The sequence below is a fragment of the Bombus pascuorum genome, chromosome 13 (assembly GCF_905332965.1).
Source record: "Bombus pascuorum chromosome 13, iyBomPasc1.1, whole genome shotgun sequence".
Classification (NCBI taxonomy): domain Eukaryota; kingdom Metazoa; phylum Arthropoda; class Insecta; order Hymenoptera; family Apidae; genus Bombus; species Bombus pascuorum.
This window is the reverse complement of record NC_083500.1, coordinates 7,609,211-7,635,813: the sequence shown is the minus strand read 5'-3', so window position 1 is coordinate 7,635,813 and position 26,603 is coordinate 7,609,211. Positions and strand designations below refer to the sequence as shown.

The 26,603-nt window shown below is 31.4% G+C and overlaps 6 protein-coding genes across 11 annotated transcripts; 3 read left to right on the top strand and 3 right to left on the bottom strand.

Annotated features, from left to right (window-relative positions):
• Positions 1-349: 349 nt before the first annotated feature.
• LOC132913395 (DAZ-associated protein 2-like) lies at positions 350-13,216 on the top strand. 4 transcript variants are annotated; one of them, XM_060971708.1, is made up of 6 exons: positions 351-509; positions 8,492-8,566; positions 8,649-8,752; positions 8,840-8,998; positions 9,108-9,277; positions 10,129-13,216. In XM_060971708.1, coding segments are annotated over exons 1-6 (525 nt in total). In that variant the 5' UTR covers positions 351-493; the 3' UTR covers positions 10,130-13,216. The 4 variants fall into 4 exon arrangements, with proteins under 4 accessions (XP_060827692.1, XP_060827691.1, XP_060827690.1 ...); XM_060971709.1 differs by having other exon boundaries at positions 350-509; positions 8,492-8,557; positions 9,108-13,216; XM_060971707.1 differs by having other exon boundaries at positions 9,108-13,216.
• LOC132913396 (protein FAM136A-like) lies at positions 11,937-14,368 on the bottom strand. Its single transcript, XM_060971713.1, has 3 exons — positions 13,989-14,368; positions 13,727-13,867; positions 11,937-13,650 (listed from the first exon to the last, which is right to left on the bottom strand). The coding sequence occupies exons 1-3, from the start codon at positions 14,070-14,072 to the stop codon at positions 13,447-13,449; spliced, it is 429 nt and encodes a 142-aa protein (XP_060827696.1). The 5' UTR covers positions 14,073-14,368; the 3' UTR covers positions 11,937-13,446.
• Positions 14,369-15,108: 740 nt separating this feature from the next.
• On the top strand, positions 15,109-18,039 carry LOC132913390 (ATP synthase subunit beta, mitochondrial). The gene is made up of 7 exons (XM_060971699.1): positions 15,109-15,289; positions 16,090-16,296; positions 16,403-16,666; positions 16,750-17,093; positions 17,185-17,410; positions 17,496-17,725; positions 17,803-18,039. The coding sequence occupies exons 1-7, from the start codon at positions 15,184-15,186 to the stop codon at positions 17,971-17,973; spliced, it is 1,548 nt and encodes a 515-aa protein (XP_060827682.1). The 5' UTR covers positions 15,109-15,183; the 3' UTR covers positions 17,974-18,039.
• Positions 18,040-18,194: 155 nt separating this feature from the next.
• On the bottom strand, positions 18,195-19,857 carry LOC132913393 (EP300-interacting inhibitor of differentiation 3). The gene is made up of 7 exons (XM_060971704.1): positions 19,719-19,857; positions 19,562-19,654; positions 19,361-19,491; positions 19,174-19,288; positions 18,804-19,094; positions 18,624-18,739; positions 18,195-18,552 (listed from the first exon to the last, which is right to left on the bottom strand). The coding sequence occupies exons 1-7, from the start codon at positions 19,822-19,824 to the stop codon at positions 18,493-18,495; spliced, it is 912 nt and encodes a 303-aa protein (XP_060827687.1). The 5' UTR covers positions 19,825-19,857; the 3' UTR covers positions 18,195-18,492.
• Positions 19,858-20,089: 232 nt separating this feature from the next.
• Positions 20,090-26,532, top strand: LOC132913387 (vacuolar protein sorting-associated protein 41 homolog). 3 transcript variants are annotated; one of them, XR_009659372.1, is made up of 15 exons: positions 20,090-20,289; positions 20,360-20,497; positions 20,685-20,967; positions 21,045-21,243; positions 21,319-21,473; positions 21,556-21,796; positions 21,865-22,129; positions 22,204-22,695; positions 22,778-23,105; positions 23,210-23,446; positions 23,525-23,569; positions 23,646-23,719; positions 23,802-23,860; positions 23,937-24,160; positions 25,561-26,532. XR_009659372.1 is itself a non-coding variant. In XM_060971693.1 (14 exons), exons 1-13 carry the CDS (start codon positions 20,269-20,271, stop codon positions 23,853-23,855), a joined length of 2,532 nt encoding a protein of 843 aa, XP_060827676.1. In that variant the 5' UTR covers positions 20,090-20,268; the 3' UTR covers positions 23,856-23,860; positions 25,561-26,532. The 3 variants fall into 3 exon arrangements, 2 of the variants coding, with proteins under 2 accessions (XP_060827676.1, XP_060827677.1); XM_060971693.1 differs by lacking the exon at positions 23,937-24,160; XM_060971694.1 differs by lacking the exons at positions 20,090-20,289; positions 23,937-24,160 and having other exon boundaries at positions 20,369-20,497; positions 20,728-20,967.
• On the bottom strand, positions 23,928-24,527 carry LOC132913397 (uncharacterized). Its single transcript, XM_060971714.1, has 3 exons — positions 24,307-24,527; positions 24,099-24,238; positions 23,928-24,017 (listed from the first exon to the last, which is right to left on the bottom strand). The coding sequence occupies exons 1-3, from the start codon at positions 24,506-24,508 to the stop codon at positions 23,928-23,930; spliced, it is 432 nt and encodes a 143-aa protein (XP_060827697.1). The 5' UTR covers positions 24,509-24,527.
• Positions 26,533-26,603: the final 71 nt, after the last annotated feature.

Here is a 26,603-nt window from a genome sequence, read left to right as displayed (position 1 = left end):
ATTTATGGAATATAAAATGAAGACAAACACGAATAAAAATGCTTGTTTTTCAAATTTCGAACATTTGAATAATAATAATTATTTTTAAATGATCGAGTGTAATTTCAAATATTTCGTGTTAAAAAATTATTGCGAAAGATATTCCAAAAGTTATTATGAAATCTTTTTACTTAGATTTAGATATAAAGGCTTATGTCCAAGTCATTTTTGCTTTAATATTAAATTACTGGAAAAATGATTATACAATAAAATGTATTGAATTTTTACCGCCCAATTATGAGCGGGTTATTTTGTAATGATTGGACAGCGTGATGTAAGATTCAAGCCAATGGAAGCGAAGCATCGAGCGAGCCACGGGAAGGCTCAATAAAGGGCGCTAGTGTACGTCAAGTGTCACAGCCGTTGCTTGTCTCCTCAGTATTGTAATTTAAATCGGTGATTTAATTAAGAATAACGTATTTTTTTTCTAGAATTTGTGAAACATTAAGCAATAATGACCGACAAGAAAGGTAACTATATATCGTAATCGTGTAATACGACTAGCAATATGTGTTATACACGTTAAGAATATCTCGTGTTTTCAAGTCGAGAATACCACTTGTCACTCGTACGACGACGAGTTTTTTTTATGTTAGCAATGCTATCCGACACCTGTGAAGAATGGTGCACGTTTAAATTCGATCGAGACTCGTACCATTATTACACATATAAAGTCTCGTTTTAATGCGATGAGAGAAACTTGAATTTCTGCCCAGTGACAGATAAATCAATACCGCATTGTGTGTGGGAAATACAAAATGGCTTCCAAAGTTCGTCTTGAATAATTTTCACGATGACTCTTTATTAAAAATCGTATGCTATCTAAAACGATATAATTTCATTCAAATATTATCAATATTATTAATTTCGTATCACATGTAACTTTATTTCTATGTTACATTCCACAAACTACTGTATGTATTCAAGAATTTAGTATACATGTACGAATAATGTACGCTTTACGCGTTCAAGAAAAATTTTATTGAGCTCAAAAATATCATTATTACTAAATTTTATCATGTATTATGGCGTTCTTACTGAAAACAAAAATTTTACATTTTATCAAGCTCTGAATAGAAGAATATAAATATTTTTCATATTTCACAAAAGTTGTGTCAAGCCTTTTATTAGAGATTATGTTTTTTGGTAATTGGAACTTAAAAGCATTGGTAACATTGCCATGGCAAAGAAAGAATAATATTTCTTTTTATGATATACATCTACATTAATATTGTAATTTATAATTTAATTTTCCCTAAATAATTCAGTTTCGATTGAAGCTTTAAGAAAAGAAGGTAAAAGATAAAGTTAGATTGTGTAATATTATACAACAGACTTCTGGAAGCCATTTATATCTTTTTTATTTTGTAGTGCTTATAGATATACTAAGGTTAATAATGGATAATTTTGTTCTGACACAATTATATTATTTTTCTAATTTATAGTTAAAATACATGAATGATATAATTTTGATGAATTAAGATTCGTTATACCTTAAAAAACATTTTATATATTTAAGAGAGTCATCAAACATTAATTTCAAATTATAATTTTTTAACATCTATGAGATGTCTTAATTTCAATTGATATATCATAAAATAGATTCCATAGAGGAGCGTTTTAAGTTATCTTTTTCCATAACCTCCAAAAATGTGTCAGTATATATAGATTGTTTATAATGTTCAGTAGAAGCTTTTATAAAGATGCTGTTTAATAACTCGTACGAGTGAGGTATGTAATTTAATATTACTACTGGCTTTCCAAGCCTTTTACGTGCTGATGGAAATATTTAATTGACGTACAGCTTGGACCATGACTACATGATTTTATAGTAATCTACTATTGTACTTAATTAACAGCTCGGACACTTATGTGATTATTCCTAATTCAGTCCGCTCTGTTCCTAAGGCAAATGTATGATTACAGAGCAATAGCGTTTAAGGGATGTGTAAAAGTTTAGTCTGTAAGTAGATCAGTATTACACCGTTAATGATTACGACGAGAAATTGAGGATTATACTGGTGCAAATCTGCGAGCATATTACCGTGACGGTATAGCCGCTAAAAAACCGAAGGATAGCGCCTACAGTTGTGGCTGTCAATATGTTTGCAGCGGACCATTACAAAGACGATTTGATCCCAGTCAGTAGGTGGAGCTTCGGAGACCGGCGTTCGCGCAGCCTAAGCCACGTATCTAACCTCACCTTACTCTATATATTACCTAACTCACTACGTGTTTATATACCAACATATATTACGTATACACACACACATACACACACATATATATATATTCTACCAAATATATATATGAAGATATAAACGCACCGTGCGCCTCCTGATTCAAAAAGTGAAAAGAAAGCGAACAAAAATATTCAACATCGAATCACCCTTATTTTCCCGCCTTCGATGTTTCAAGCGATCAAATTTTGTCTCCAACCCCTTCCAATATTCCTCTTATCACTAATTTCTTTATTAGCTAACCGTAATACCAAGAGATCGTGGAATGCCTGGTTTGTAAAACTATAAAAGGAAATCATGTGAAGAATATATATTTTATAAATATCGTGAGAAAATTGTGGGAATGCCGCGTGAATTAAAATCAATCCCTGATAGACTAATGCCAGTTTCCTCATTTTTCCAGGCCTACGTTGGTTATTAATCCACGATCATCAGGTATTAAAAGGATCGAAAAATCCGTTCCATGTGTTAAGAGATTGCTTGTTGAAAATCTGCCGATCTAAAGAAAGCAGAAGCGTAGTGTATGAGTACCGCACACTTGTATACAGTTGAACAACGATACGTACTCTTCCGACCGCGTAAAAAGTTTTATCGCAGGCGTTTTGAGCGAAACTGTCATCTCGCGATATTAGAAAACGAATACCCTCGTAAACAGAGATCGCTTAGGATCATCAATGGTATTTGTAAGTCTTTTTGTGAATGAGTTTTAACACATGATCAGAGAGTTATACTTTTTGAATTGGAGACGTCGGCTGCTATATATCCAAATCAATATGAACGTAAGATATTGATATGGGTGTACAATTATTTCGTAATGAAATCGTGGTATTGGCTGATTGCTTATTTTTCTCTTTTTCTATATTTTCTTTTTTTTTATTTTCTTTGTTTCAATACTCACTGTATCTCTTGTGGCTTTTATTAAAGAGAGAATTCAAGTTTCTTACAGTATATATACAATATTTGGTTTCGTTTCTTTTTTTGGATAAATTAAGAATGCAAAAAAGTAAATAAATTCTTTTATAAATGATGCGTCGCAAGATTTCACAGTGAGTCAACGGGGTGGACACGAATGCTGTATTTAAGCTCAGCGTATTTATAATATTTTTACTCAATAGAAACTTGGTAGCTCACTTTTAACAATAGTGCATGTTGCTTTGATTCCGGCTACAAGTTTCTCAAGATGAAAAGAAACACAAAATAAGTACATATTTGTTAAAATATTTGATAATTATCGTTTTCTATTCCTTTAATAATATGATGAAATAAATCAGAAGTTAATTAATGATATGAAAGATGAAACTTGTGGTCAGTTTTGCACGTATTTACTTGTAGTTGATATACAAGGGAAAAATATACTTTCTTCGATAATAGTAGCGCATTAGTTTATTTCCGTTTAATTGGAAAGAAACAAATAAAAGAAAGAAAAATGTATAGTATGTATACATTCATATATGTAACTTATAAATAAACATTGTCTCTCTCGGTAATAACTTTAAAAGTAAAAAAGAAAGGAACGTAATAAAATCACGATCAAATTATAAAAGGAAGAAAAGTTGATAAAAATGACATAAAAATAAAAACATGCTTCGTCGATTAAAAATAACAGAAACAAAACGATGAAGCGTGTTTCATAGATATCTTTTAGATGAATGTAATATGTAACGAAAAAATTTCAAGAGCGAAATTATGTTTGTTTGCCTCCTTACCTACTTTGTGTGCAAATATATACATATATACATAGCTTTGATCATTTTTTACATATTTGTATTTTAGTTTGCATGCTTGGAATGCGTTGCTAGAAAGACGCGTGACGTGTGAGCTTCTTCGATGACAGTCATTTTATTCCTTCATTCATATCCGATCAAAAAACGATCGAGAAAAGAAAGAATATAAATATATCTTATTTAATTTTTTTTTCATGTAGAAGTTGCTCGCACGTTTTAACGTAATGCATGTTCATAACATGTTGTAGATTTTTTCATAATTCTATCTTTTATGTTTGCCTTCGCTCGTTGCCTTCTTAACTTTCTAATGGTCGATGTCTTTTCTTTTTTGCAGATATAAGCTTTTCTTACGAATAAACTGTAACATTCTGTTCTGAAGAAAAATAGAAAATGGTTAAGAAGGAATCGAACGAATTATTTTCGTCGGTTTTTAATCGTGTAGTTGAGGAATTTTATAAATGGTCTTTTAGACACGACACAGAGACGTTCCTATTCCTGTCGTGAACAAACCATCGAATTCATTAACATCTCTAAAAATTGCTTTTCTTCCTTCAACGAAAGTTCTGAGAAATTATTAAGAAATTGGTCCAGTCGGATTGTTGCTACAAGGTCATAGGAATCTCTCGAGCGTTTTTGAGTTGCATGTGCATGTTTGGCAGAATATATCATGTATACTGTTAATAGTGAGCTTAAATATGATATAGTATTCAACGATATTCATCGAGAGTTGTGAATATAAGAATGTCTCTACCTTCTTAAACCCAGCGGTCTAGACATGTTCGATAAAAAGTCGATTAAATCTATATCGAGACTAGAAACCAAGGGAAGAATAGCAGATGAATAGATATCACCTGATGATAAAGCTTGTAACATTAACAAGTGGAACAAAATATCAAAATATTGAGCAAAATATAGAAATATTTTTAAATGATCTTAAATACACGTTGTTTTAACAGAAACATGGAAAAGTGAGATTAATAAAATTAGATCATGTTATATATTGAAAATAATCTTAGTTTAGTACATTATTATGTTCTTTTATGAAAATGACCAATTAATAGAGATTGAATAACAATAATTAAGCTATCACTATTAATATAATTTTCAATAATTTCAATATAGTTATTGTTTCTCAAAAAATATTTGCTTTTGAAGATTCTGCTAAATATTATGTGAATACAGTGAAAGTGAAATCTTCGATCATTCCTCGGTCGCTGGGTTCTCTGAGGCACAAAAACTGTTCCACCGAAGCATTTCGATGAATAAAATCGTCTAGTTTAAAAAAAGAATGAAATAGATGAATCGCGATTATAACGAAACAAAATGGGCAGGTTTCGCCCAGTTTCTCGCGTGAGCGGGTAAAACGCGATAGACCATTTGGTTCTGATGGCAAATTAGGTCGAATATGCTCATTGGGACAAATTAGGTTACGAAAGTAATAACAGAGAGCAGGAGATGAGAGGGAATGCGTGCGTGTACGAGAGAAAGGCGGGTCGAATAAAGAGCAGAAAGAAAAGGGATGAAAAAGTGGGAGAGGCAGAAAGAGGGAAAAGGGAAAGAAAGGAATTAGGTGAATATAAAGCAAAAAAAGAAGAAAAGAAACAAAAAAAAAAAAAAAGAAAGAACACTGTTCAAGTTACCCAGTAAACTCGTACTAGCATATTAATATTATAATCAATTGTTATTGGATTCGATGATTGTTTGCACCGTGGCACTGACACATAAATTTATTATTCGATTGAAGGCTGATCTAAGTAATGGATATAACGAGCCTCATCTTTTACAAATGGGAAAATGCACAAACTGTATGAATGCTTCTAGTTACGCGGAGGATGAAGGAAACGGTATCATCCTACACATAGGCTTGTATAAAGTGCAATATAACATAATTTGAGGAGAGTGCTCGTTTCCATGCGTTGGACCAGTGTTCAATTATCATGGACAATTTGGTGTGGGCTGACGTCTATGTTAGAGTACAACATGTCCATCCACTGCTACTGGGCTTGAGCTATTTATCATACGCGTTCTAGATCTACGTTAACGTTCAAAATTTGTTGCATTAACAAGAAATTTCGAATGACAAATGAACGATTGCTACGCCAAATGAAGCACATATGCGTTGCATTTGTCTTTTTAATATGGAGATAATTATTGCTTTAAAAGAAAGAAATAAGAGAATAACATATTTCTTGTGTGTGCTTTGCGTATGTTAAATGGCTATGGAACAGGGCATAATTTAGTCTTTACTTTTAAAAAAACATGAAAATTGGGCGTTCTCGTGTTTGCTTACGAAAATGAGAGTTGAACGTGGCCGATGACGAAAATCTGCTCGTGGCAATGTTTACGCGAACAGCGCCCAATTAATAATATATATTACGCAATTATAAAGAACTTTTAATCATGTTTGATCTTTATTTATGGATATTTGCAGAAATTTGTGGTTTGCTGAATCTTGTCACAACTTTTTGAATGTGTGGAACTTGATATACATATACATATATATATGTACATATTACGGACATATATATATATGTATACCTTTTTCATCGTACCACTGTACTCATTGTATAAATTACACATTCACCGCCCGAAAGCAATGACGATTTCTTAGTTAATTCGAATGAGAATTCAATTTAATTGGATTACTTATACCGTTACCTTTAAAAAAAAACGAGAAGAGAAAAAGAAATTCCGTCTCACTTAATCGATTTTTAATTACTGGGCTTGTTTTTTAACATCACTTTTTGGAACAATCCATTTACCCTATTTATTCCTGGCTTTATTTTAGCTCTGTTTTTTGTCATTTATTTCCTTTTTTGATCTAGTCGAACCAGAATGTTTCATAACTGTGTTCAAACATGTTTGTGAATTTGTCGAGAACTTTATATCTTTATTTTTAAATTTTATGACACTTTTCAATATCAGGAGAACTAATCGAAGAAATTAAGGTTTTTCCCCTGCATATTTTCCTATGAGATACGAGACAGATGCTGAAAAGTAACATTTTTCAATCGAAATCATCTGATGCATTTAACTCTTCAAACACTTAATATCAGTTCATGAATATTCAGAGGTTCGACTATTTAGACGAATGTATTTGGCTTTTACCTTGATTGCGTAACGCTATTTGCTTTGAGATCGGTTTCGTATATCTTAGTTTAGAAGTAAAGGTAGGTCGATTAACGCGAGTTTTCATTTGAGAATAGTTTCTCATTTTATTCTTGTTATTCTTCTTCTTTCTTTTTCTTAATTTTTTTTAAATTCTTGACTGACTGCCTGACGATTCTTTTGACTGTCGAACATTACATATCACACCCGTAGTGGCTGTATTGTTAGACTTGTTTGTATAACTTTTCTGTGTATTATGTTTCAAGAAGGTGAAAAGAATTCGACGAAGAACCTTCCCGTTCTTCTCTTATTTTTCTTTTTTTTTTCAACGCGGTTCTTTGTTTCTTTAAAAAGAAAAAGAACAAACAGAAAATAAAAAACATTGTCCGAGACTTTTTTTCATTTTAATTATACTAGTGACAAGATGTACCACAGATTGCTCCATGTAAAATTTCAAACATATATATATATATGTATGTGTATATATATATACATATATATATATACGTGCTGTTGTTTATTTATTCACAGTTAAGGTACCAGAAGTATAGTTTGCTAAGCTATTCTCAAGTGTCTCGCTTTCAACTACGCTTCTTTCGAGAATCCCTGAAATTCAAATTTTCTACAACCCTCTGTGTTTTTATGCGTCGCTGATATTATTCAAGATATTATGTAAAAAGGGAAGCACTGATGGATGATGGATTTTCGAAAGAGTCGTAAATGTTTTTACTACGAAGCCTGTCTTGTACCACTGAAGTTTACGCGGACATGCATTATTAGTTTCTTCGTTGATTTCCTTTTTTTCTTGACACGTTTCGATTGCAACGTTTGCTCTCCACTTGTATGAATATATAAGACCGCGAAAACTGCTGTAAACTCTAAAGGTAACAAGAAGGCAACGATACCGTTTTTTCGGTTATTTCTTTTCACCATTATTTAGTGACTAACATTGTTTGAGCTTTGAATAGTACCTTGATAAAAACGGTGTATGTCATGTGTAAGATATACTTGGGTGTGGGAGTACCACTTTTGGAATCAAGACGTATTTGACGCATTCTATACATTAGAATTCAATTTTTAATCAAAGATGGAAGAAGAATAGTTTCTTAGTAATAATGTACAATAGAAAAAGATTAGCGTCAAAAACGTTTCGATGCTGAGGATATGAGTTATACGATCAATAAGAGACAGAAAAGGAACTTGTGAAGTATATAGCGTGAAAGGATTGAAAGTGAATGAAGAGTTCCGATGTTTCCTATTGTTTGATAATTCATGTTCTCTCTTATCCTTTCTGGCAGTGGTACCACGTACCGTTGGCTTAGATCGAACCTACGGCCAACAAACTGAACGGACTTGCATTTTCCATTGCATGTGTTACAGCATACCCGGTGACACCTCATCCACCAACAGGTTTTGTCCCTGCGCCGGCACAGCCTGCTACCTACGGTAGTACACGTAAGAGAATCATCTCTGTGTTTCGATGTGTCGATTCCGTCAGGTTTTAATGATCCGATTACATGCGAATTTTACAATATAGTTGCAGGTGCCGCACCGTATGGAGTATTTCCTAATCAACCACAACTTTATGCAGCGCAAGGACCACCGCCGCCGACGTATGATCAAACTCTTACTCATCCGATGGTGAGGACTTTGTTGCATTCATCATCTAAGAAAAATGTGTTGATACATTAGAAATTTTCTTCAGAACTTTGTAATTAATTTGTATAGATGTATCAACCAATGTATGGTCAAGGATACCCAGGATACTTAACGGGTTATCCTGCATATGGACCATTGCAATATTACCCACCATTAGCTGCAGCTGCAGCATATTACCCTGCAGCAGCAATGCAGCCTCCAGTTAGGCCCCCTACACTTGTGATGCCTGTGAGTAATTAAAATTTATTCCATATTATTTGTTATTATATATATTATATTTATTATATATATATATATATATAATATAAGCATACTAATTTGTTAAATTCTTTTGAAGAATGGATTCGATGCTACTAATCGATTTGATAGTATCTCACAACCTGTCTTGCCACCACCCCCAACAGTTCCAAATGCCGCCCAACTAGCTGCAATGGCGAGTCACAGCGTGGCTATATCGCAAAAGAAAAATTTCCTAGGAGGGGGAACAGAAGGCGGTTACACCTTTTGGTAAACCATTAAACCTTTTGTGAAACACTAAGTCTAACAAAGGCATTGTTGTCGAGATGATCCATGTAGGCAAATCTGATTTATGTTAGAATTCTACTATTTTCACATTGGGAGCAGCTATTAATTAGTATATCTTGTGCGTGGACCGATCGCAAAAATAGCACTTTCTAATTCGCTAATATTCTAAAAGTGCTTAGTATATTTTCTGTTAGCTCGTTAGTTTTTTCTTGTCACAGATTTATATGTGATGTATAGTTATCGGTGCACAATGTGACTTTCAAATTTTAGCTATCGGTCGGCGCATACAACATACTATGAGATTTAAGAAAAACATTAAGAAGGGAAGACTCGTGCGGCACCAGTTATATAATTGAAAAAAAAAAAAAAAAAAAAAAAAAAAGCAGCTATTTGAAATAACTCGAAAAGAAACCAAAAGCACATTTTGTAAACTAATGATGCGTAAAAGTGAAGTTGTAGGTCTTCGATTATATTTCGTTATCTCTTGATGGTAACGACCAAATGACAAATGATCCCTCGACGTACTTAAAGTAAAATTTAAGAAGATGATGGTTATTTAAAAATACAAGATATTATTTTAAATTACTCGATTGTCACACGACGTTAAGTTGCATTAATATAACAGAATCCGTACGTTTAACATTACGAATGCTATAAAATTCTTTTTGAAAATGGTAAATTTCAATTATGTGATCTAAAAAATGTTTTATCTTTTCGTATTTAACGCAGTTAACGATACATTTCAAAACGCACGAGATGTTCCATTTTTATTTTATAAAAGGGATGTTAAACGCGAGCGAGAGTAGGGAACACGGTGTTGTTCTTCTTTTTAGAGTTAGCGGGTGAATACATGCACTAGTGGATGCGAGTTGTCTCATTCGCCTACAGGGATCGATATTCAAAGTGTGTTCTAAGCCTTTTTTTAAGCGCGACTTGGTTTTCTGCAAAGTAAACCGAAGAGCAAAGGGGTTGCTCGCGTTATTTCTGTTACTTTCTAGACGACTATATTTTTTTTCGATATTTTTTTCCTTTGGAGCTTTTAATGCTCCAATGAAGTTTCTTTTCCAACGTGAAAAAAGGTCATCATAGCCCCAACGTTTAGGAAAAAAAGAACATGTTCGTGATAGGAGCCTGAGGAATGCGTGAGAGTCATTCGTCGTAGTTGATGAGGTTATTTGCTGCGCATTATAATTGTAATTTAGCGAACAATTAGTAGTACATAGGAAATTTTTATTATTCTTTTTTTTGATAAAAATTTTAGTGAAGGTGGTAGAGAAAGAAATGTTTAAAATGGTTCCTTTTTCACGTCATTAAAATCATTATGTAATTTTGACGCATTTTATGATTATAAAATATGTATAAGCGATGTTCAAGGCTCGAGTGCCAAACGACAAAGTTCAAAATTATAAAATATACCGAAGATTCTCACGTATTCAATCGACTTCAAAGATACTTACCTACTCTACCTAAAAGTACGCACTCTCTTCTTTAAAATCAGTAGTTTTTCTTCCTAGTTGTTTGATGTTTCTTTTTTAAATGCAGATTAGCTAGGTCGGCTAACAAAGTTATTATTTAATTGAAATGAAAGGCTTGCCCGCGGCGTTCGAATTTCTATAAGCGGGTTAAAATTGTGCTTTGATTGAAACAGTTACCATGTAGTGACTGAAATTCCCCAATAAACGTTATTTTGCCTTTTCAATAAGCACCTGTGTAACTATTCGAACTGATCGATGTGTAATATCCAAAAAATAGTATATAAGTACGTCCTCTCCGTAAGCATTGTAAGCATTATCCAAGTTTTCTTTGTTCGTGTCAAGTTGCATAGTAACTATGTGGGAACTGAATTCGACCAAAGCTCACGAAGGAAACAAATAGTTGACTCAATTTCAAAGTACAAATTGAATATCCATGTAAGTAGAGGGAAAGTTCGTAACGACGGGGTCAAGCCTTATGTCAGCCATATTAGGCGATGTTGCGGTAATGATACGGTAAGCAACGCAGCGAGTTCGTAATGCCTATAATTTAATATACAGTGCAGAATGTTGTTAACAACTACATACTATTTTCTGAGAAACTTGAGATCTATTTCAAAGAACGAAGAGACACACAGAAATCTTGAAGATTGTGAAAAATGAATAACTAGTTGCACACAGCTACGAAAACGACTGTTTTGCTCCGCGATCATAGGCATATAGTACGGTGAACCTGCTGATAGGATACTTGAAATGTTCCATTCTGCAGGTGCACAATTAAACACGATATTAATTAAGCAATGAAGATCGAAGAAACTAATTTACAATCGGTGATAGCTTAGGATAGGACCAAGAAACGCAGTTCTATTTAGAATTTTTCGAATAGGTGTTCCGGCAAACTTGACCAGTACTCTAATATGTTTCGCATTGGGCTTTAATGAGGATGGGTATTTTCAAATACCTATCTGTGATGTAAACAAAAGCAACTTTTTGCTCTTTAATTGAGATTAAAATAAGTTACAATTTAATTAACGGTGAATCAAAGTGATTTCTATTCTGCTTTGAGAATTCTATTAGTTAAATTTTTATGAATCAAGTTTATCGTATGGAGAAAATTATGTATCGGTTTCAAAAACGAAATTCATCCAACGTTTCCAATTTTTGCACCGTTAAAAAAAGCAGGAACTTCCTAAAAAAATTAACTACTGTTCTTTGTATTTTGTGATATCTGATTACCTCAAAATCTAAAGCAGAATATGTAGGTACTTGTCTTGTTTTGTACCATCGTCGAATTTAATTGAGTTTCTACGAAAAGAAAAGAAGAAAAAGAGGATAATGCGCGAACGATTGGAATTCAAATTTTCATAAGGGCGAAACGCACTGGCCAAATTTGTTGCCACAGCGCCATAACTTACATTCACCTTGTACCTTCAATTCTTTTTCTACCAGATGTACCTACAGTTATTCACATATGACCAGCGTTTGATAAAGAAGCGCGTAATCTCAATCTTATTAAAAGAAAAAAAAATCTAGTCCGAAGAGTCTGACTGATTGGGATACAAAATGTTACATAGACCTTTTTTCTCAATCCGTGCGACGCCAGGTGCGAAATAAATACCGCAGCATTCACTTATACCTCGAGACATCTGAGAAAATTGACATTTTCCAAAACAAAAAAAAACACTCATGCCATTCCATTTGACGACATTGAGTCATAATCGACACATGTACGAGTCGCATTTAGGAATTTGAGACGCGTATTAAAAAAAAAAAAAGAAAAAAAAATATAAAAAAAGACAAAAAAAGGTGATAAGCGAGAAGTTGTGTCGTTACTTGAAATGTAATCACTCTCGTCGAATTTTTGCGAGTTTGCATATCAGCAAAGGGCTGTTTATTGCAAAAAAATGAGGCACTTCGCTCATACCTTACATTGCACAAGAAGTGCACTGAGCCACCTTAATCTTTGCAGCTATGATAAGAATTGAATGTTACAATGATTCAGAAAGAAAAACGAAAGAAAATGAATACTAAGCCCAATGGCTAATTTTATAGGAACTTGTACACGTGAAGAAACAATTGAATTATGTTGTGTTGATATTTATATTTAAATTATTATTATTTAAACAATTTATTCGCAGATTACCTACAGTTTAGAACAAAATTTACGCAACACATTTTGACCGATTATTTTGTATTTTGAGCGAGAGTGGTGTAAAGGTTTTATATCATGAAAAAAGTGTGCAATAAGCGTAATGTCTATTGTAACAATAAAGAAATGATATTAATTGCAACACAGAATTTGTTATTACGTTTAACAAAATAGAAAGGCTGGGAGGGAGAGGGAGAGAGAGTGAAAGCGAGTGAGAGAAAAGAATAAAAAGAGAAATGAAAATGTACCACTGCAATCATCAAGTGTATTAATTAATAAATACAATAATCATAAAATTCATTATGTTCACTATTTCCTTGTGTACAAAATATTGTTTACATATAGTTGTCTTTTATATTTAAAAGCAATTAAAGTACATATTATTGAAACGGATATTTTTATAAAGTAGTACTAAAAATTGTATTTATATATAATTAAAAAAAATTCTATGCAATATACATAAAATATTGGCAGTTTAGTATTTAATAACTTTATTATCTCTAGATTGCAATTCATTAGTTTTATTTATGTTACTGTTGATATTTCTTCTCAGATAAAACATTTTTCATTGTTTTTTGTAAGGTAGGTAATATTTCACAATAATTATCTACACATTTTGTTACACACTTATCAAATATTTCACTATATTTTTCCAAATCACGCTGTGATGGATTTGGACCTGCCGCATCTTTTATTCTGTCATTACAATCCATAACACACCTTTGTAATCGATTCTAAAAAATAATATTCATTAAATATTCTATTGATTTGCAGACTTTTCATTTAGAGAAAAAAGGCGACAAAACGTACTTGAACTCTTTCCAGTTCTTCTCTAGCATATTCTTGAGCTTGATCCAGTGAATTATTGCAATTTTTTACACAGTTCTGCACTCGTTGTATACTATAGGTCTCATTATCACAACAAATTGCAGCACATCTATATGCATCACCCTAAAATTGAATACCAAATTCTCTATATAGTCTACTAATTTATTCTTCCCATCATTCTTTATAAATTCTTCTTATAAAATATTCTTATAAATAACCTAAAAATACTATAAATTCAAAGCACCTTCATTTTTCTCATTGATTTATCAATTTCTTCGACTATTTTGCTAGTATGTTCTTCGACTCGTTTCTGTTGTTCTTCAACCATTTTGTACTTATTTTCCTAAAAACTCATTAATATCAAAATAAACTAAACTTAATTTAACCGGCTTCCTACGAAATTACACGCCACATGATCCAGTGAATAGAATACAAGTCAGATTGCTAATAGCGCATGTGTAGTTACATAATGCAAGTCGAGTGTTTATTAAACGAATAATTTCTCCCAATTATATTGTAACTTAAAGGAAAAAGGGAAACCTATATTTCTTTAAGAAGACGGCTTAAAGAGAGGATAGAACAATCTGATAGTGAATCATGATCGAGCAACTCCTGTGATGAATGGAAATGTGAGTTAGTGAACGACAAATGTTTCTCAATTTGTTCGGTAAGCAGTATGGCGGTTCAAGTCAAGAATTTGAATTACGTATATGTAATACATTTGTATAAATTACATATGGGTAGGATACACACGACCGTGGCGTATAACTATATAAAGTGTTCCATAATTTATTGTACAAGCTTTGCAACTGTGTTCTATAAATAAAAATAAGATTCAAATGTCATATAGCAAAAACTCCATAAATGTTTCATTAAAAAGTTGTAACAAAGAATTATATCGATTATATCAAATATTATATCAACATTATATATTTATTATAACTTTTTAATGAAGCATCTATGGACTTTTTGCTATATTTTGAGTTTGAGTTATATCTTTTATTAATGTTACAGCGAAAGATGGTGTTTTCAAAAGCATTCTACTTTTATATTGCTACTTCGTTTACTTCCAATTTCACCGTCTTCGCCTCTCCATATTTCATTTTGGTCTCATTTTTACCTGTTTTTACTTATAGAACTAAATAGTACATACTGGCAAAGTTTGTACGCTAACTGCGGGGCATTTTATATGTTGTTCTTACTTTTAGATTGCAACGCTCTATAACTATCAGTTGATTTGTAAAATACATCTTATGACGTTGAGAGCCTTACTCCACCACGGGAGTTGTTAGATCTGTGTATATGATCGTGCAATGAAGCTGCGCTAGAAACATGCGCAAAGGTAGAATTTTGTGTATGCGCATACGCCGTTAGTACGGGGCACGGTCCATACGAATCAGAGACCATTCCGGTCGCTCTTGTTCACTTGGCCGGTTAAAATGTTGAACGTCGTATCGAAAGCAGCTGCTGGCGCCTTAAGGGCCGTCAAACCCACTCTTCTTCAAAATGAAGTTGCTAGAATCTCCGGGGCATTATCAGTAAATAGTGAGTACAAAAAAATTATCTCCTAAGTTTCATTAATATTCATTTTTATTCAGATCACAACACTGTGCTTCACCGAATTGTATTTTACTTGTTATTGATGATACTCGTTATTCATTATTACTTCACGTAGTTCGTTATTCCTTCTTCATGCTTGTACGGAAAGTAATTCTTTTTTGCTCGATTGACAGCTAAATATTGAAAAAGAAAGGTATTGTATTGATTATATAATACATATTATTTGATCAAACTGTAGTGGTAACTCTACTGTGCAACATGGCGGCATTAAGGTCATCGATTAATTTTTGACGACATCAAAATTATTTATTAGTTCGATTACGATTATTATTAATATTATTACTTAAACCTTATTCGAATTCTAGTTGATGCATTTTATTATTTTATATCATAAGAAATCTTTCTTGTCTTTTTGATTGCTTTAGGCAGTCATATCTCGTGGATTAGAGGGAATCTTGGTGTCTTGATACGTTGTTTTAAATAGTTACATGTAAACAATTAATAGTACTTACTATAAGATTTAGATCTGAAATAAAGAAATAATGAAGAATATAAAATAGTTTGGTTTTCTATGAAGCACTCACATGTAGTTTGTATTATGTAACTTACCTTCATAAGGATTATCTAATATTATTTAAACTTTTAGTAAAGATTACCTCATTTATGATTTTTTTGTGTCATTGTCTAATTTATAAAATATTATTATATAATTTCAAAAGTTTCATATAAGCAATATTCAATTATATGCAAAGCAAATATTAAAAGAAATAATTTTTTATAATTAGGCAGAGATTATGCAAAAGCTGCAGGATCCAAGGCTGGTGCACAAGGAAAAGTTGTTGCTGTCATTGGTGCAGTTGTTGATGTACAATTTGATGATGATCTCCCTCCAATTCTTAATGCTTTGGAAGTTCAAAATCGTACCCCCAGGCTGGTACTTGAAGTAGCTCAGCATTTGGGAGAGAACACAGTGCGCACTATTGCTATGGATGGTAATTTCATGTTGTAATTTTATAACTTAGAAAAGAAATAATTTAGTAAAAGATATTTCATATAAATAGTTTTTACTTTTACTGAAACACAGTTATATGTATATAGGTACTGAAGGTTTGGTTCGTGGACAAACTGTCCTGGATTCTGGATATCCAATTCGTATTCCAGTTGGTGCTGAGACACTGGGTCGCATTATTAATGTTATTGGTGAACCAATTGATGAACGTGGACCTATTCCTACTGACAAACTTGCTGCCATCCATGCAGATGCTCCTGAATTTGTAGAAATGTCTGTCGAACAGGAGATTTTAGTAACTGGAATAAAAGTCGTAGATCTTCTTGCTCCTTATGCTAAGGGAGGAAAAATTGGTAAGATTTACATTTTATCATTCAAAATTTGATTTACTTTTATAATATATAATTGTTACTGGTTTTTATCGCTAATTGAATAGGTTTGTTTGGTGGTGCCGGGGTTGGAAAAACTGTATTGATTATGGAACTGATTAATAATGTAGCAAAGGCCCATGGCGGTTATTCCGTGTTTGCCGGTGTAGGTGAACGAACCCGTGAAGGCAATGACTTGTATCATGAAATGATTGAGTCTGGTGTCATTTCATTGAAAGATAAAACCTCCAAAGTAGCTCTGGTATATGGTCAAATGAATGAACCACCAGGTGCTCGTGCTCGTGTTGCTTTAACTGGTTTAACCGTTGCCGAATACTTCCGAGATCAAGAAGGACAGGATGTATTATTGTTCATTGATAACATCTTCCGCTTTACTCAAGCTGGTTCTGAAGTATGTATTATAATTTGAATATTATTATTATTATTATTATTATTATTATTATTATTATTATTATTATTATTAAAATCGTTCTCTTTTATAGGTGTCGGCCTTGTTAGGTCGTATTCCATCTGCTGTAGGTTATCAGCCAACATTGGCAACTGATATGGGTAGCATGCAGGAGCGTATTACAACAACAAGAAAAGGATCTATCACATCTGTACAGGCTATTTATGTACCTGCTGATGATTTGACAGATCCTGCTCCAGCAACCACATTTGCTCACTTGGACGCTACGACTGTATTGTCTCGAGCTATTGCCGAATTGGGTAAGTATATGTATTTATAACCGCTTACTTTTATAACTGATAAAAATAAATTATATAAAAATTTATAATTATTTCAATACTATAGGTATCTATCCCGCTGTCGATCCACTCGACTCCACTTCTCGTATTATGGACCCTAACATTATCGGTGCTGAACATTATAGTGTTGCTCGCGGTGTGCAGAAAATCTTACAAGATTATAAATCACTTCAAGACATTATTGCTATCTTAGGTATGGATGAATTATCGGAAGAAGATAAACTGACTGTAGCGCGTGCTCGTAAGATCCAAAGGTTCTTGTCTCAACCATTCCAGGTATGTACATACATTATAATTTATAATATTAATCTTCCATAATGTATTGTTTCTGTTAACTGATCATTTGTGTGTAGGTTGCTGAAGTGTTCACTGGTCATCCCGGCAAATTAGTACCGCTAGAAGAAACTATTAAAGGATTCAAAAAAATCCTTGGTGGAGAGTACGATCATTTACCAGAAGTCGCGTTCTACATGGTCGGACCGATTGAAGAAGTAGTAGCAAAAGCAGAATCGTTGGCAAAATAATAAACTTGATTCACAGTCATCATAATCATGTCATTAAGAAATAATTAAAACGATCTTCTAATAATAGAGGCTTGTTTTTTTTTATCTACAAATATTGGCTTTCATCCAAAAGTATTGGGATCTTTGAACATTACAAAAAGGGGATTAGAAGATTGTTTTTCGCTCAAAAATACATAAAAAGTATAGAAACTTGTCGAGAACATCATGAACATAATCGTAAATATTATATAAATTTTATAATTTTGTTCCAGATGTTTTCATTACAAATGAAATCAATATTGTTATTTAACATTTACTTTAACATTATAGGATATGTTAGGAATTAATAAAAGTTTTACAAAAATATACAGATAAATGTACAGTTCAACAATTTTCCGTTTTTATAAAGCATTTTTCTTCCAATTAGGGAGGGGAAATTAGTTTACTTCCAAACACAGAAAGAAGTATAATCTTTTTAGTTTAATTATGGGGATAGTTTACATTTTATAAAAAATTATTATTCTTTAAGAGTAATTATTATTATGTTTCAGTGTCAGATTTAATCATCGGCTTTTTTAATCGATAAGTGTCCCTTAAAATCTGAAATATAAAATTATTTAGAGCAACGTTTAATTACATGAGTATGTAAACATGAATGAAGTTGTGATTACCTTCCATTGTTCCATGTTTAGATATATCACATTTTGAATGTTAGACCTTTTTCCTGCCATTACTTCAGTTGTCATGTCTCTAGAACAGGGTTGAACAACAAGTATTCCAGATTCATCTGTTGACAAAGTAGAATTTAATAAATAGAAATCATAGTTTGTAATTGTCAAAACTAATATTACCTTTTGTTACTATTACCCTTCCATCTCGGACAAGAAAGGACATTTGTAAAATATTTTGAATAGTTTTTCCAAAATCATTTGGATGTAAAATTAATTTAAAAAAATCAAGAGGTTTGGAGTAGGTTTTATAATATTTAGAGATGATTTTGTTCATTTTTACAGTTTGTTCTGCACTTTCTTCTTCTTTTTCAACTGCCACTACTTTATCTGGTTTTTTTATTTGTGCTTGAGCTTCTCTAACTATTGGTTTTCTTTTGTTAATTTCTTTCCTTTCTAATGGTACCAAAGTACCTAGAAATATGAAAGATAAAAATACAATATCTTCTTAATATTAGTCATACAAATTGTAACAATAAAATTTGATAAAAACCTAATAATGTGGTATAATGTGGTGTTCTTTTAAAACATTTTGTAACTTGTGATTCTAGAAGTGACCAATCTGGTGTTTCTGATGTAATATCAGAACGTTTCTTCATATATTCCACCTAAATTAATAAATAACTTATTTAAGAACAATAGTTGTTAACAAGAAAAATACTTATTGATGCAACACATACCAATTTTTCAGCAAATTCTGCTTGATTATATGAAGATACAAATTTTGTCAAAGATCTTGTACATTGTTTTAAAATGTTAGAAGATATGCTCATCATTTCTGAATCCATTAATACCTCTTCTTGATTATGCACTAAAAAATAACATATTTGAAAAAATCAAAATAAATCAAATGAAGAACAATACGTTTAAGAATTATATACTCTTTTCTTCTAAAGTTGTTTCAGAGTTTATATTATCTGTCTCTTCCATACATAATTCCAAAGTGTATATAGTATCAGCATTGACTGCATCTTCTAAAAAATTTACATTGCGTATAATATTTAATTTTTCTATAATGCATATTATTAAAAGTCATACGTAAAGATTGTGCTCTAGTTATAATCCTCCTTAGAATCTCTTTGCGTTGTTTTGGTGATCGTGTAGACGACGTACTATCGTTACAATTGTTACTATTTCTGGACATTTTGAGTTATTTTCTATTGAAAGACAATATATTTGCAGAACACAATGAGTAATTAACAAGGAGAAACAGTGTTTTCGTTATTTTTGTATACAATAACAATCTTCAAACCCAACACTAATTGACATTGATCTTTCATCATAGTGAAATAAACTGTACTAATATTTGGTAATATAGAAACTAACCTTACTAGAAAAGATCCACTGTATTTGTATTAGTATGTTGTATAATTATCGTTTTACAGAATTATTTATTGAAAATGTATTTTTGAACATTTTTAATTCCTCTAATGATTCTTTCATAATGTAAATTAATGTAAAGTGAAAATAACGAAACGAAACTAGAAAAAAGAAAGTTTATGATATATAACTGTATATGAAGATTTGACATTTCGTGGTTACGAACATTAGTAAGCTTCTTTATAATCAAAAAATTAAAGGAACGGGCATGGAAAATACCTCGAATAAGGTATTATTTATGATTCTTTATTAATAAAATGCTGTGGAGATTATTAATTGTGTAAAATTATATTTTATAGGAAGAACAAAATAATCAGAATGATTCAGACTCTGAGGTAGACGAGGTAGAACCTAGACTCAAATACGTCAGAGTACGAAACGATTTAGAACATATATTACAAAATGATGCAGCTAGTTGCATTGCAGTACATCCTAAGGTGTGAAATATAATTAATACTACTTGTAAACATTATATGATAAAAATAATGTCATGTTATGAAGGTTAAGCATAGTAGAATGTATACATTATATAGTCAAAATTCTAAATCTTGGTTAATCTTTTGCATGATGACATACTACTATCGCTACATTAATGCTTATTACAGTGATTTAATCTTTGTTTAGTTCCTATGTCTGGGTTCACACTGGGGTATGATACATCTTTTAGATCATCAAGGAAATAATATACAGTCTAAAAGTTTACAAGCACATACAGTTGCTGTCAATCAGATTTCTATAGACCATAATGGAGATTTCATTGCATCCTGTAGTGATGATGGAAAAGTTTTTATATATGGTCTTTATAGCACAGAGAATAATCATAACATAAGCATGGGTAGATTAGTTAAAAGTATAGCTATAGATCCAAATTATTATAAAAGTTGTAGCGGAAGGAGATTTATTACAGGTGGTTATTTTGTTTTATATATTTAGTTCTTAAATACATTTAAAAATTAGCTTCTCAGAGATGAAAATTATTTCTAGGGGATGATAAATTGGTTTTGTATGAAAAAACATTTTTATCCAGAATGAAACTAACTGTATTGTGCGATGCGGAAGGAGGAGTAAGATCAATTGCATGGATTGGACATTTTGTGGCTTGGGCATCTGATACTGGTGTCAGAATCTATGATTTAAATGCCAAATGTTCATTAGGTCTCATTAAGTGGACTAGATCTACTGAGTAAGTAGGAAAATGGTATGCAAAATTTTTATATGTTATTGAGGCTAAATTAATTCTTAACCATATTCTATACAGTGCATTACCAGAACACTACAGATGTAATCTTCGATGGTCAGATGATAGAACACTATTAATTGGTTGGGTTGACATAGTGCGAATTTGTCAAATTAGAAAGAGGTCGATACAGGAAATGGTTAACAGAGACCTACCGGAATTTGTGGTAGATCCAGGTATACATTTTATATGTAATAAAAAAGATATTATTAAATATATAAGAAATGGTAGACAATAATGATAAAACTTTAATTTTAGTTTCAACTTTCCAAGTGGACTTTTACATTTCCGGTATTGCACCTTTAGAAAATCAGTTAGTATTACTAGGTTGCTTGAAAGAATTAGATGAAGATGGAAAGAGTCAGAGGCCCACATTACATGTTGTTGAACCAAAGTATCATGATTTTACTCTTGTGTGTGCAAATTCGCTTACACTTCGTGGTTATAAAGAATATAGTTGTAATGATTATCATTTAGACTGTTTGAAAGAGGAAAACAGGTATTTAGTTCATTTCTACTAAATTTATTATATCAAAACTGATGTTATTTTTATATGATTATTTTTAGGTTTTTTATTGTCAGTCCAAAAGATATTGTTGTAGCTAGTTTATATGATGCGGATGACAGAATTGAGTGGTTATTGAGTCATGGAAAATTCGAACAAGCATTAGAGGCAGTAACATTAGATAATGGCAAAGATTGTAAGAAGTACACTTTTGTTTATGTTGGCCGTATATATTTAGATCATTTGTTAGCTTGTGGAAAATATGATGAAGCAGGAAAACTCTGCTCTAAAATTTTAGGAAAAGATAAAAAATTATGGGAGGAAGAAGTTAGTGTCATGTTTTACATTATAATGTCCCAGTTTCACTCATAGTTCTATTGAATATTACTATTTCATTGCAGGTATATAAATTTGCAAGGGTTCACCAACTGAGGTCTATTTCTTCTTATCTCCCAAGAGGCGATGTCACGTTAGATCCATTGATTTACGAAATGGTTCTTTATGAATATTTGAAAATGGATCCTGATGGATTTCTTCAACTAGTCAAAGAATGGTCTCCTAAATTATATAAAGTTGCAGCTGTTGTAAATGGTGTTTTGGAACATCTTATCGTTGATAATCAACGACAAAATGTACTGTTAGAAGCTTTAGCTATCCTATATATTCATGATGAAAAATACGACAAAGCGTTAGCCATGTATTTAAAATTGAGACATAAGGATGTATTTCAGCTTATTAAAAAATACCATCTGTATAATACCGTTTACGACATGATAGAAGGTTTAATGGATCTAGATGCGGAACGTGCTATACAATTTTTTTTAGAAAAGGATGCAGTACCATCTGATATCGTTGTACAAAAATTGCAGCATAATCATCGATATTTATACTTGGTAAGATATAAAAAACAGATGTGAAATAAATATAATAATTTCCCTTTCATAATAACTACATTTCAAAGATGACTTATAACAGTATTTAGATGAATTAAATAAAAAAGATACAGAAGATAAATATCATGGATTACTAGTCCAGCTTTATGCCAATTATTCAAGAGATAAATTGTTACCTCTTCTACGTCGTTCTAATAATTATCCAATACAACAAGCACTAGATATCTGTAGTCAGCGAAAATTTTATCCAGAAATGGTATATCTACTTGGTAGAATTGGAAACACTTCTGAAGCTTTAGCACTTATGACTCGAGAATTAAACGATATGCAGAGTGCGATCGCATTTTGCCAAGAACACGATGACGAGGAACTGTGGAATGATTTGATTATTTATTCTCTGGATAAGCCCAGTAAGTAATAATGAAATGCTAATATTTTTAACATTTCATAAAATTATTATTAAATAATAAAATTATATTTTTTTAATCAGACTAAATTGATTTGTTTCTTTCAGAGGCTATTACATTTTTGTTGCAAAAAATAGGCACATATGTTGATCCTAGACTTATGGTACAAAGAATAGAACCGTCTTTAGAAATTCCTGGTTTAAAGAAAGCTTTAGTTAAGATGATGTGTGATTACAATCTCCAAGTGTCAGTACAAGAAGGATGTAGAAAAATGTTATCCAATGATTATTTCAATTTACATGAAAGGCTAGTTAAATGTTATCAAAAAGGGATATTTATAGATGGTTGGTATTAAATAATTGTAATTATAAAACGATTGCAAAAATTTCATTTATGTTAATGATTATGGTCACATTCTTTAGATGACCAAATGTGTGGAGCTTGTCATAGGAAAATAATTGTAAGAGGTATCTATTAAAATAATATGAATTATTCAAATATATTATTAGTATTACTTTAATTTCAATATATTATTCATTACAGAACCAAGGAATCTAGTTGTATTTTATTGTAAACATTCGTTTCATGAAGATTGTCTACCAAATTTCGAGGTAGTGGTAAGTATTTTACTTTTAGTAAATAATTTAAGTAATTTAAAAAAGTTTCTCAATTTTTTAATGTTTCAATCTTATTTTTTAGGAAAATTGTGTTATATGTAACTCGCAAAAAGATATATCTCCTAGCAGAAAATGATACAGGTAAACTTTAATGTTAATAGAAAATATTCTTTATAAATTCAGATATAATGTGTAACTATGTGTTTTATTATTTTAGCTTTTGTAGTATTTGATCAATAGTAGCACATTTAGTACATATTTTGAATACTTTAAGACATCCAGGACATATCGAATAAGACTGAAAATTAAAGAATTATATGATTGTTTTATAAATATAATACCGATATAAAATTGTACTATAAATACATATAAAATTTACTTTATGATCTCCACAAACTTGAATAATAGCTTGACATTGATCACAAGTTCTCTTTAATTGCGGTAAGATATCAGGCATAGAATTTATTGGAGTAGATAAATCAAATTTTTCTTGATTATCAGATACAGTATTATTTGAATCTTCCGAGTAGATAGATTTTGTAAAGCCGTCAGAACTCTGAAATTAATTGTTTATTTTAATAATGAGCTTGTCTTCGTTATATAATTAAAAGTATTTGCCTTCATCTCATGACATTCCTCTATAAAAGATGTGGAAGAAAATTTCTTCAATGTGGTATAATCTATATAAAATCCACAGATACCGCAAAATGTATCCAACTTCTTTTCTGCTAGCTGTGACGTTACACTACTATCATAATCTTCTTTTAATGTACTGGTCTCCCAGGTCATTGGATTCTTTGCAAACGCTTTAAAATGTTGTATTGTAAAGTCTATCACATTTTCAGGTTTTACTGTGGAGACCAGTAATTTATAAATAACATTAATACATTATCGTAAAATATTGTGCATTTGACCTGTTTGAGAAGTATTGGTACAATGTTTCCCCAGTTGAAAAAATGATTACCAACTAATAGTGTTTGAACATAATCTGCGATCAATTGCTTCACTTCTGGATGGTCAGCCAAATATTCTGTTTGTTCAGCAATTTTGGAAAACTATTGATAGTGTAAAATATGCAATTTATTTTGATAAATTATTCCACAGGAAAAATACTTAATATTTTACTTTCTTACTTTCATATCTAAATATTTAGAAAACATTTCAATATCTTCTATCCAGCAATCTCTTAGAGGCGTTTCTATCCTTATTGTTTTACTTCGGACATCTGGATCAGCTAATGGATTAATTTTCAATACATATGGCACATCCAACCAATTATGTCGGAGTATTCTAGCTTCCGGAGTTAAATAAGTTTTTATAGTATGAATAGTTCCATCTTCTTTACATATTTTACGTTCGATTGTATAAACATCTAAATAATGTCCATCTAATTCCATACGTTCAGCAGGAATACATATCTAATAGAGAAAGTATCTCGTTATTTATTTTAAATTTATCGGTACTCGTTCATATTTTCTTACATAGTTAGATTCAGCAAGATCTCCATCTATGGAAATGCTTTCAAAAGTTAATGTTCCCTCATAATTTATAAGTGCCAAATATCGCATAAGTAATATATTTACTCCTTCACTTATTAGATTTCTGTTAGCGCAAAAGGATAAATCTTTAGTTTCAGTAGATTTATCGCACAGACAAGTGCGTGTCAATTTTACAGAGTAACAATTCTCTTCAATGCCTATAAAAATTGTTTTTTCATGCAGTCCATCTTCGTATACGAATCTGCAATATTATAGAACATTAATATTATTATAGAAACACATTAAATTAAAATTATTAAAATTATTATTAAAATTAACTAACTCTGTCCTTTTTTCTTCCAGGCAGTGGAATTTCGACGTTGCTGAACTAATAATTTTTGACCCACCGAAATGACCATCAATAGACATTGAAGATTGCACATGCACTAAAAATTCCCGAGCTTTGGGCCCGATGGATTCTACCAGAATACAATAACCGCCTATTGGTTCCGTCTCCTTCATAGGTTCATTTTTTAAAGAAATTATTAAAGTCTCTCGGAAACATAAATCTGCTTGATTTACATCGTCTGAAGTACAAAAAGAAAGAAGCAGAGTATTTAGAACAGCATAATATTTTTTTCAAAAAAGAATTTACTGTCTAATAGTGAAAACGACATAGCTTATAGGTATCAAAAAAATTACATTCCACATACAATCCATTTCACCAGCAGCGAATAAATTTACTAACTTGTACATTAGATATTTTTCTATACTATATTTTATTACATACCGTTTTTTTATGGACGTTTATTTGTTTTATTTATGGAATATCTTTATTCGTTGTTGGAGAAATTTAGTTAGAGCGAATTATTTTAATAGGATATGGGGTGCAAACATTTTATTATTGTGAACATTTTTTAACAGATTCATCATTAATATTTACTTGTTTTGTTCAAAACTGATCGATCGTAAATTCATAATTTATTGTACATACTAACGTATAGATTACGACTTTAGAATGAAATTATTTTACAATAAAACGTAGGGACATTATGATTTATGCTTTAATATGTACAGTAAGAAGTTTGTCAAATTGTTACGATATATAATATTCTGTATTTTGTACAACAAGGTGCCATCATTGTATAAAATAATTTTGGTGTGTGTTCTGTGGTATTAAGAGATTTTATGAGTACACGATTTATCCATAATATCACATCTATACCTAAGATATTTTATCTGGGTCTCCATGTAAATATTGTCTAAGTTGCAGTGTAGAACAATAATAATGTGTAAAGTATAATTAATATATAAATTTTTTACGTCGCTTAAGAAGTTGTACGTTTCTGCGATAATGTGTTTACTTGTCTATTTATTAAAAGGAGGAAAAAGAAAATGGATTTACC

Bases quoted from the DNA above. Each gene is read 5' to 3' on its own strand.
- LOC132913395 (XM_060971707.1), top strand. The intron at 8,753-8,839 runs GTGAGGACTTTG...TAATTTGTATAG, and splicing joins AAACTCTTACTCATCCGATG to ATGTATCAACCAATGTATGG. The intron at 8,999-9,107 runs GTGAGTAATTAA...ATTCTTTTGAAG, and splicing joins CCCCTACACTTGTGATGCCT to AATGGATTCGATGCTACTAA.
- LOC132913396 (XM_060971713.1), bottom strand. From the start codon at position 14,072: ATGGTTGAAGAACAACAGAAACGAGTCGAAGAACATACTAGCAAAATA. The intron at 13,868-13,988 runs GTGCTTTGAATT...ATTCAATTTTAG, and splicing joins AATCAATGAGAAAAATGAAG to GGTGATGCATATAGATGTGC. The intron at 13,651-13,726 runs GTACGTTTTGTC...ATTATTTTTTAG, and splicing joins AAGAACTGGAAAGAGTTCAA to AATCGATTACAAAGGTGTGT.
- LOC132913390 (XM_060971699.1), top strand. From the start codon at position 15,184: ATGTTGAACGTCGTATCGAAAGCAGCTGCTGGCGCCTTAAGGGCCGTC. The intron at 16,297-16,402 runs GTAATTTCATGT...ATATGTATATAG, and splicing joins GCGCACTATTGCTATGGATG to GTACTGAAGGTTTGGTTCGT. The intron at 17,094-17,184 runs GTATGTATTATA...TCTCTTTTATAG, and splicing joins TTACTCAAGCTGGTTCTGAA to GTGTCGGCCTTGTTAGGTCG.
- LOC132913393 (XM_060971704.1), bottom strand. From the start codon at position 19,824: ATGTCCAGAAATAGTAACAATTGTAACGATAGTACGTCGTCTACACGA. The intron at 19,492-19,561 runs GTATATAATTCT...GTTATTTTTTAG, and splicing joins AACAACTTTAGAAGAAAAGA to TGCATAATCAAGAAGAGGTA. The intron at 19,095-19,173 runs GTTTTTATCAAA...TCATATTTCTAG, and splicing joins ACATTATACCACATTATTAG to GTACTTTGGTACCATTAGAA.
- LOC132913387 (XM_060971693.1), top strand. From the start codon at position 20,269: ATGGAAAATACCTCGAATAAG. The intron at 21,797-21,864 runs GTATTTAGTTCA...GATTATTTTTAG, and splicing joins TGTTTGAAAGAGGAAAACAG to GTTTTTTATTGTCAGTCCAA. The intron at 23,447-23,524 runs GTTGGTATTAAA...CACATTCTTTAG, and splicing joins AAAAGGGATATTTATAGATG to ATGACCAAATGTGTGGAGCT.
- LOC132913397 (XM_060971714.1), bottom strand. From the start codon at position 24,508: ATGACCTGGGAGACCAGTACATTAAAAGAAGATTATGATAGTAGTGTA. The intron at 24,239-24,306 runs GCTCATTATTAA...TCTACTCGGAAG, and splicing joins TAATTATATAACGAAGACAA to ATTCAAATAATACTGTATCT. The intron at 24,018-24,098 runs GTAAATTTTATA...TTTAATTTTCAG, and splicing joins AAGTTTGTGGAGATCATAAA to TCTTATTCGATATGTCCTGG.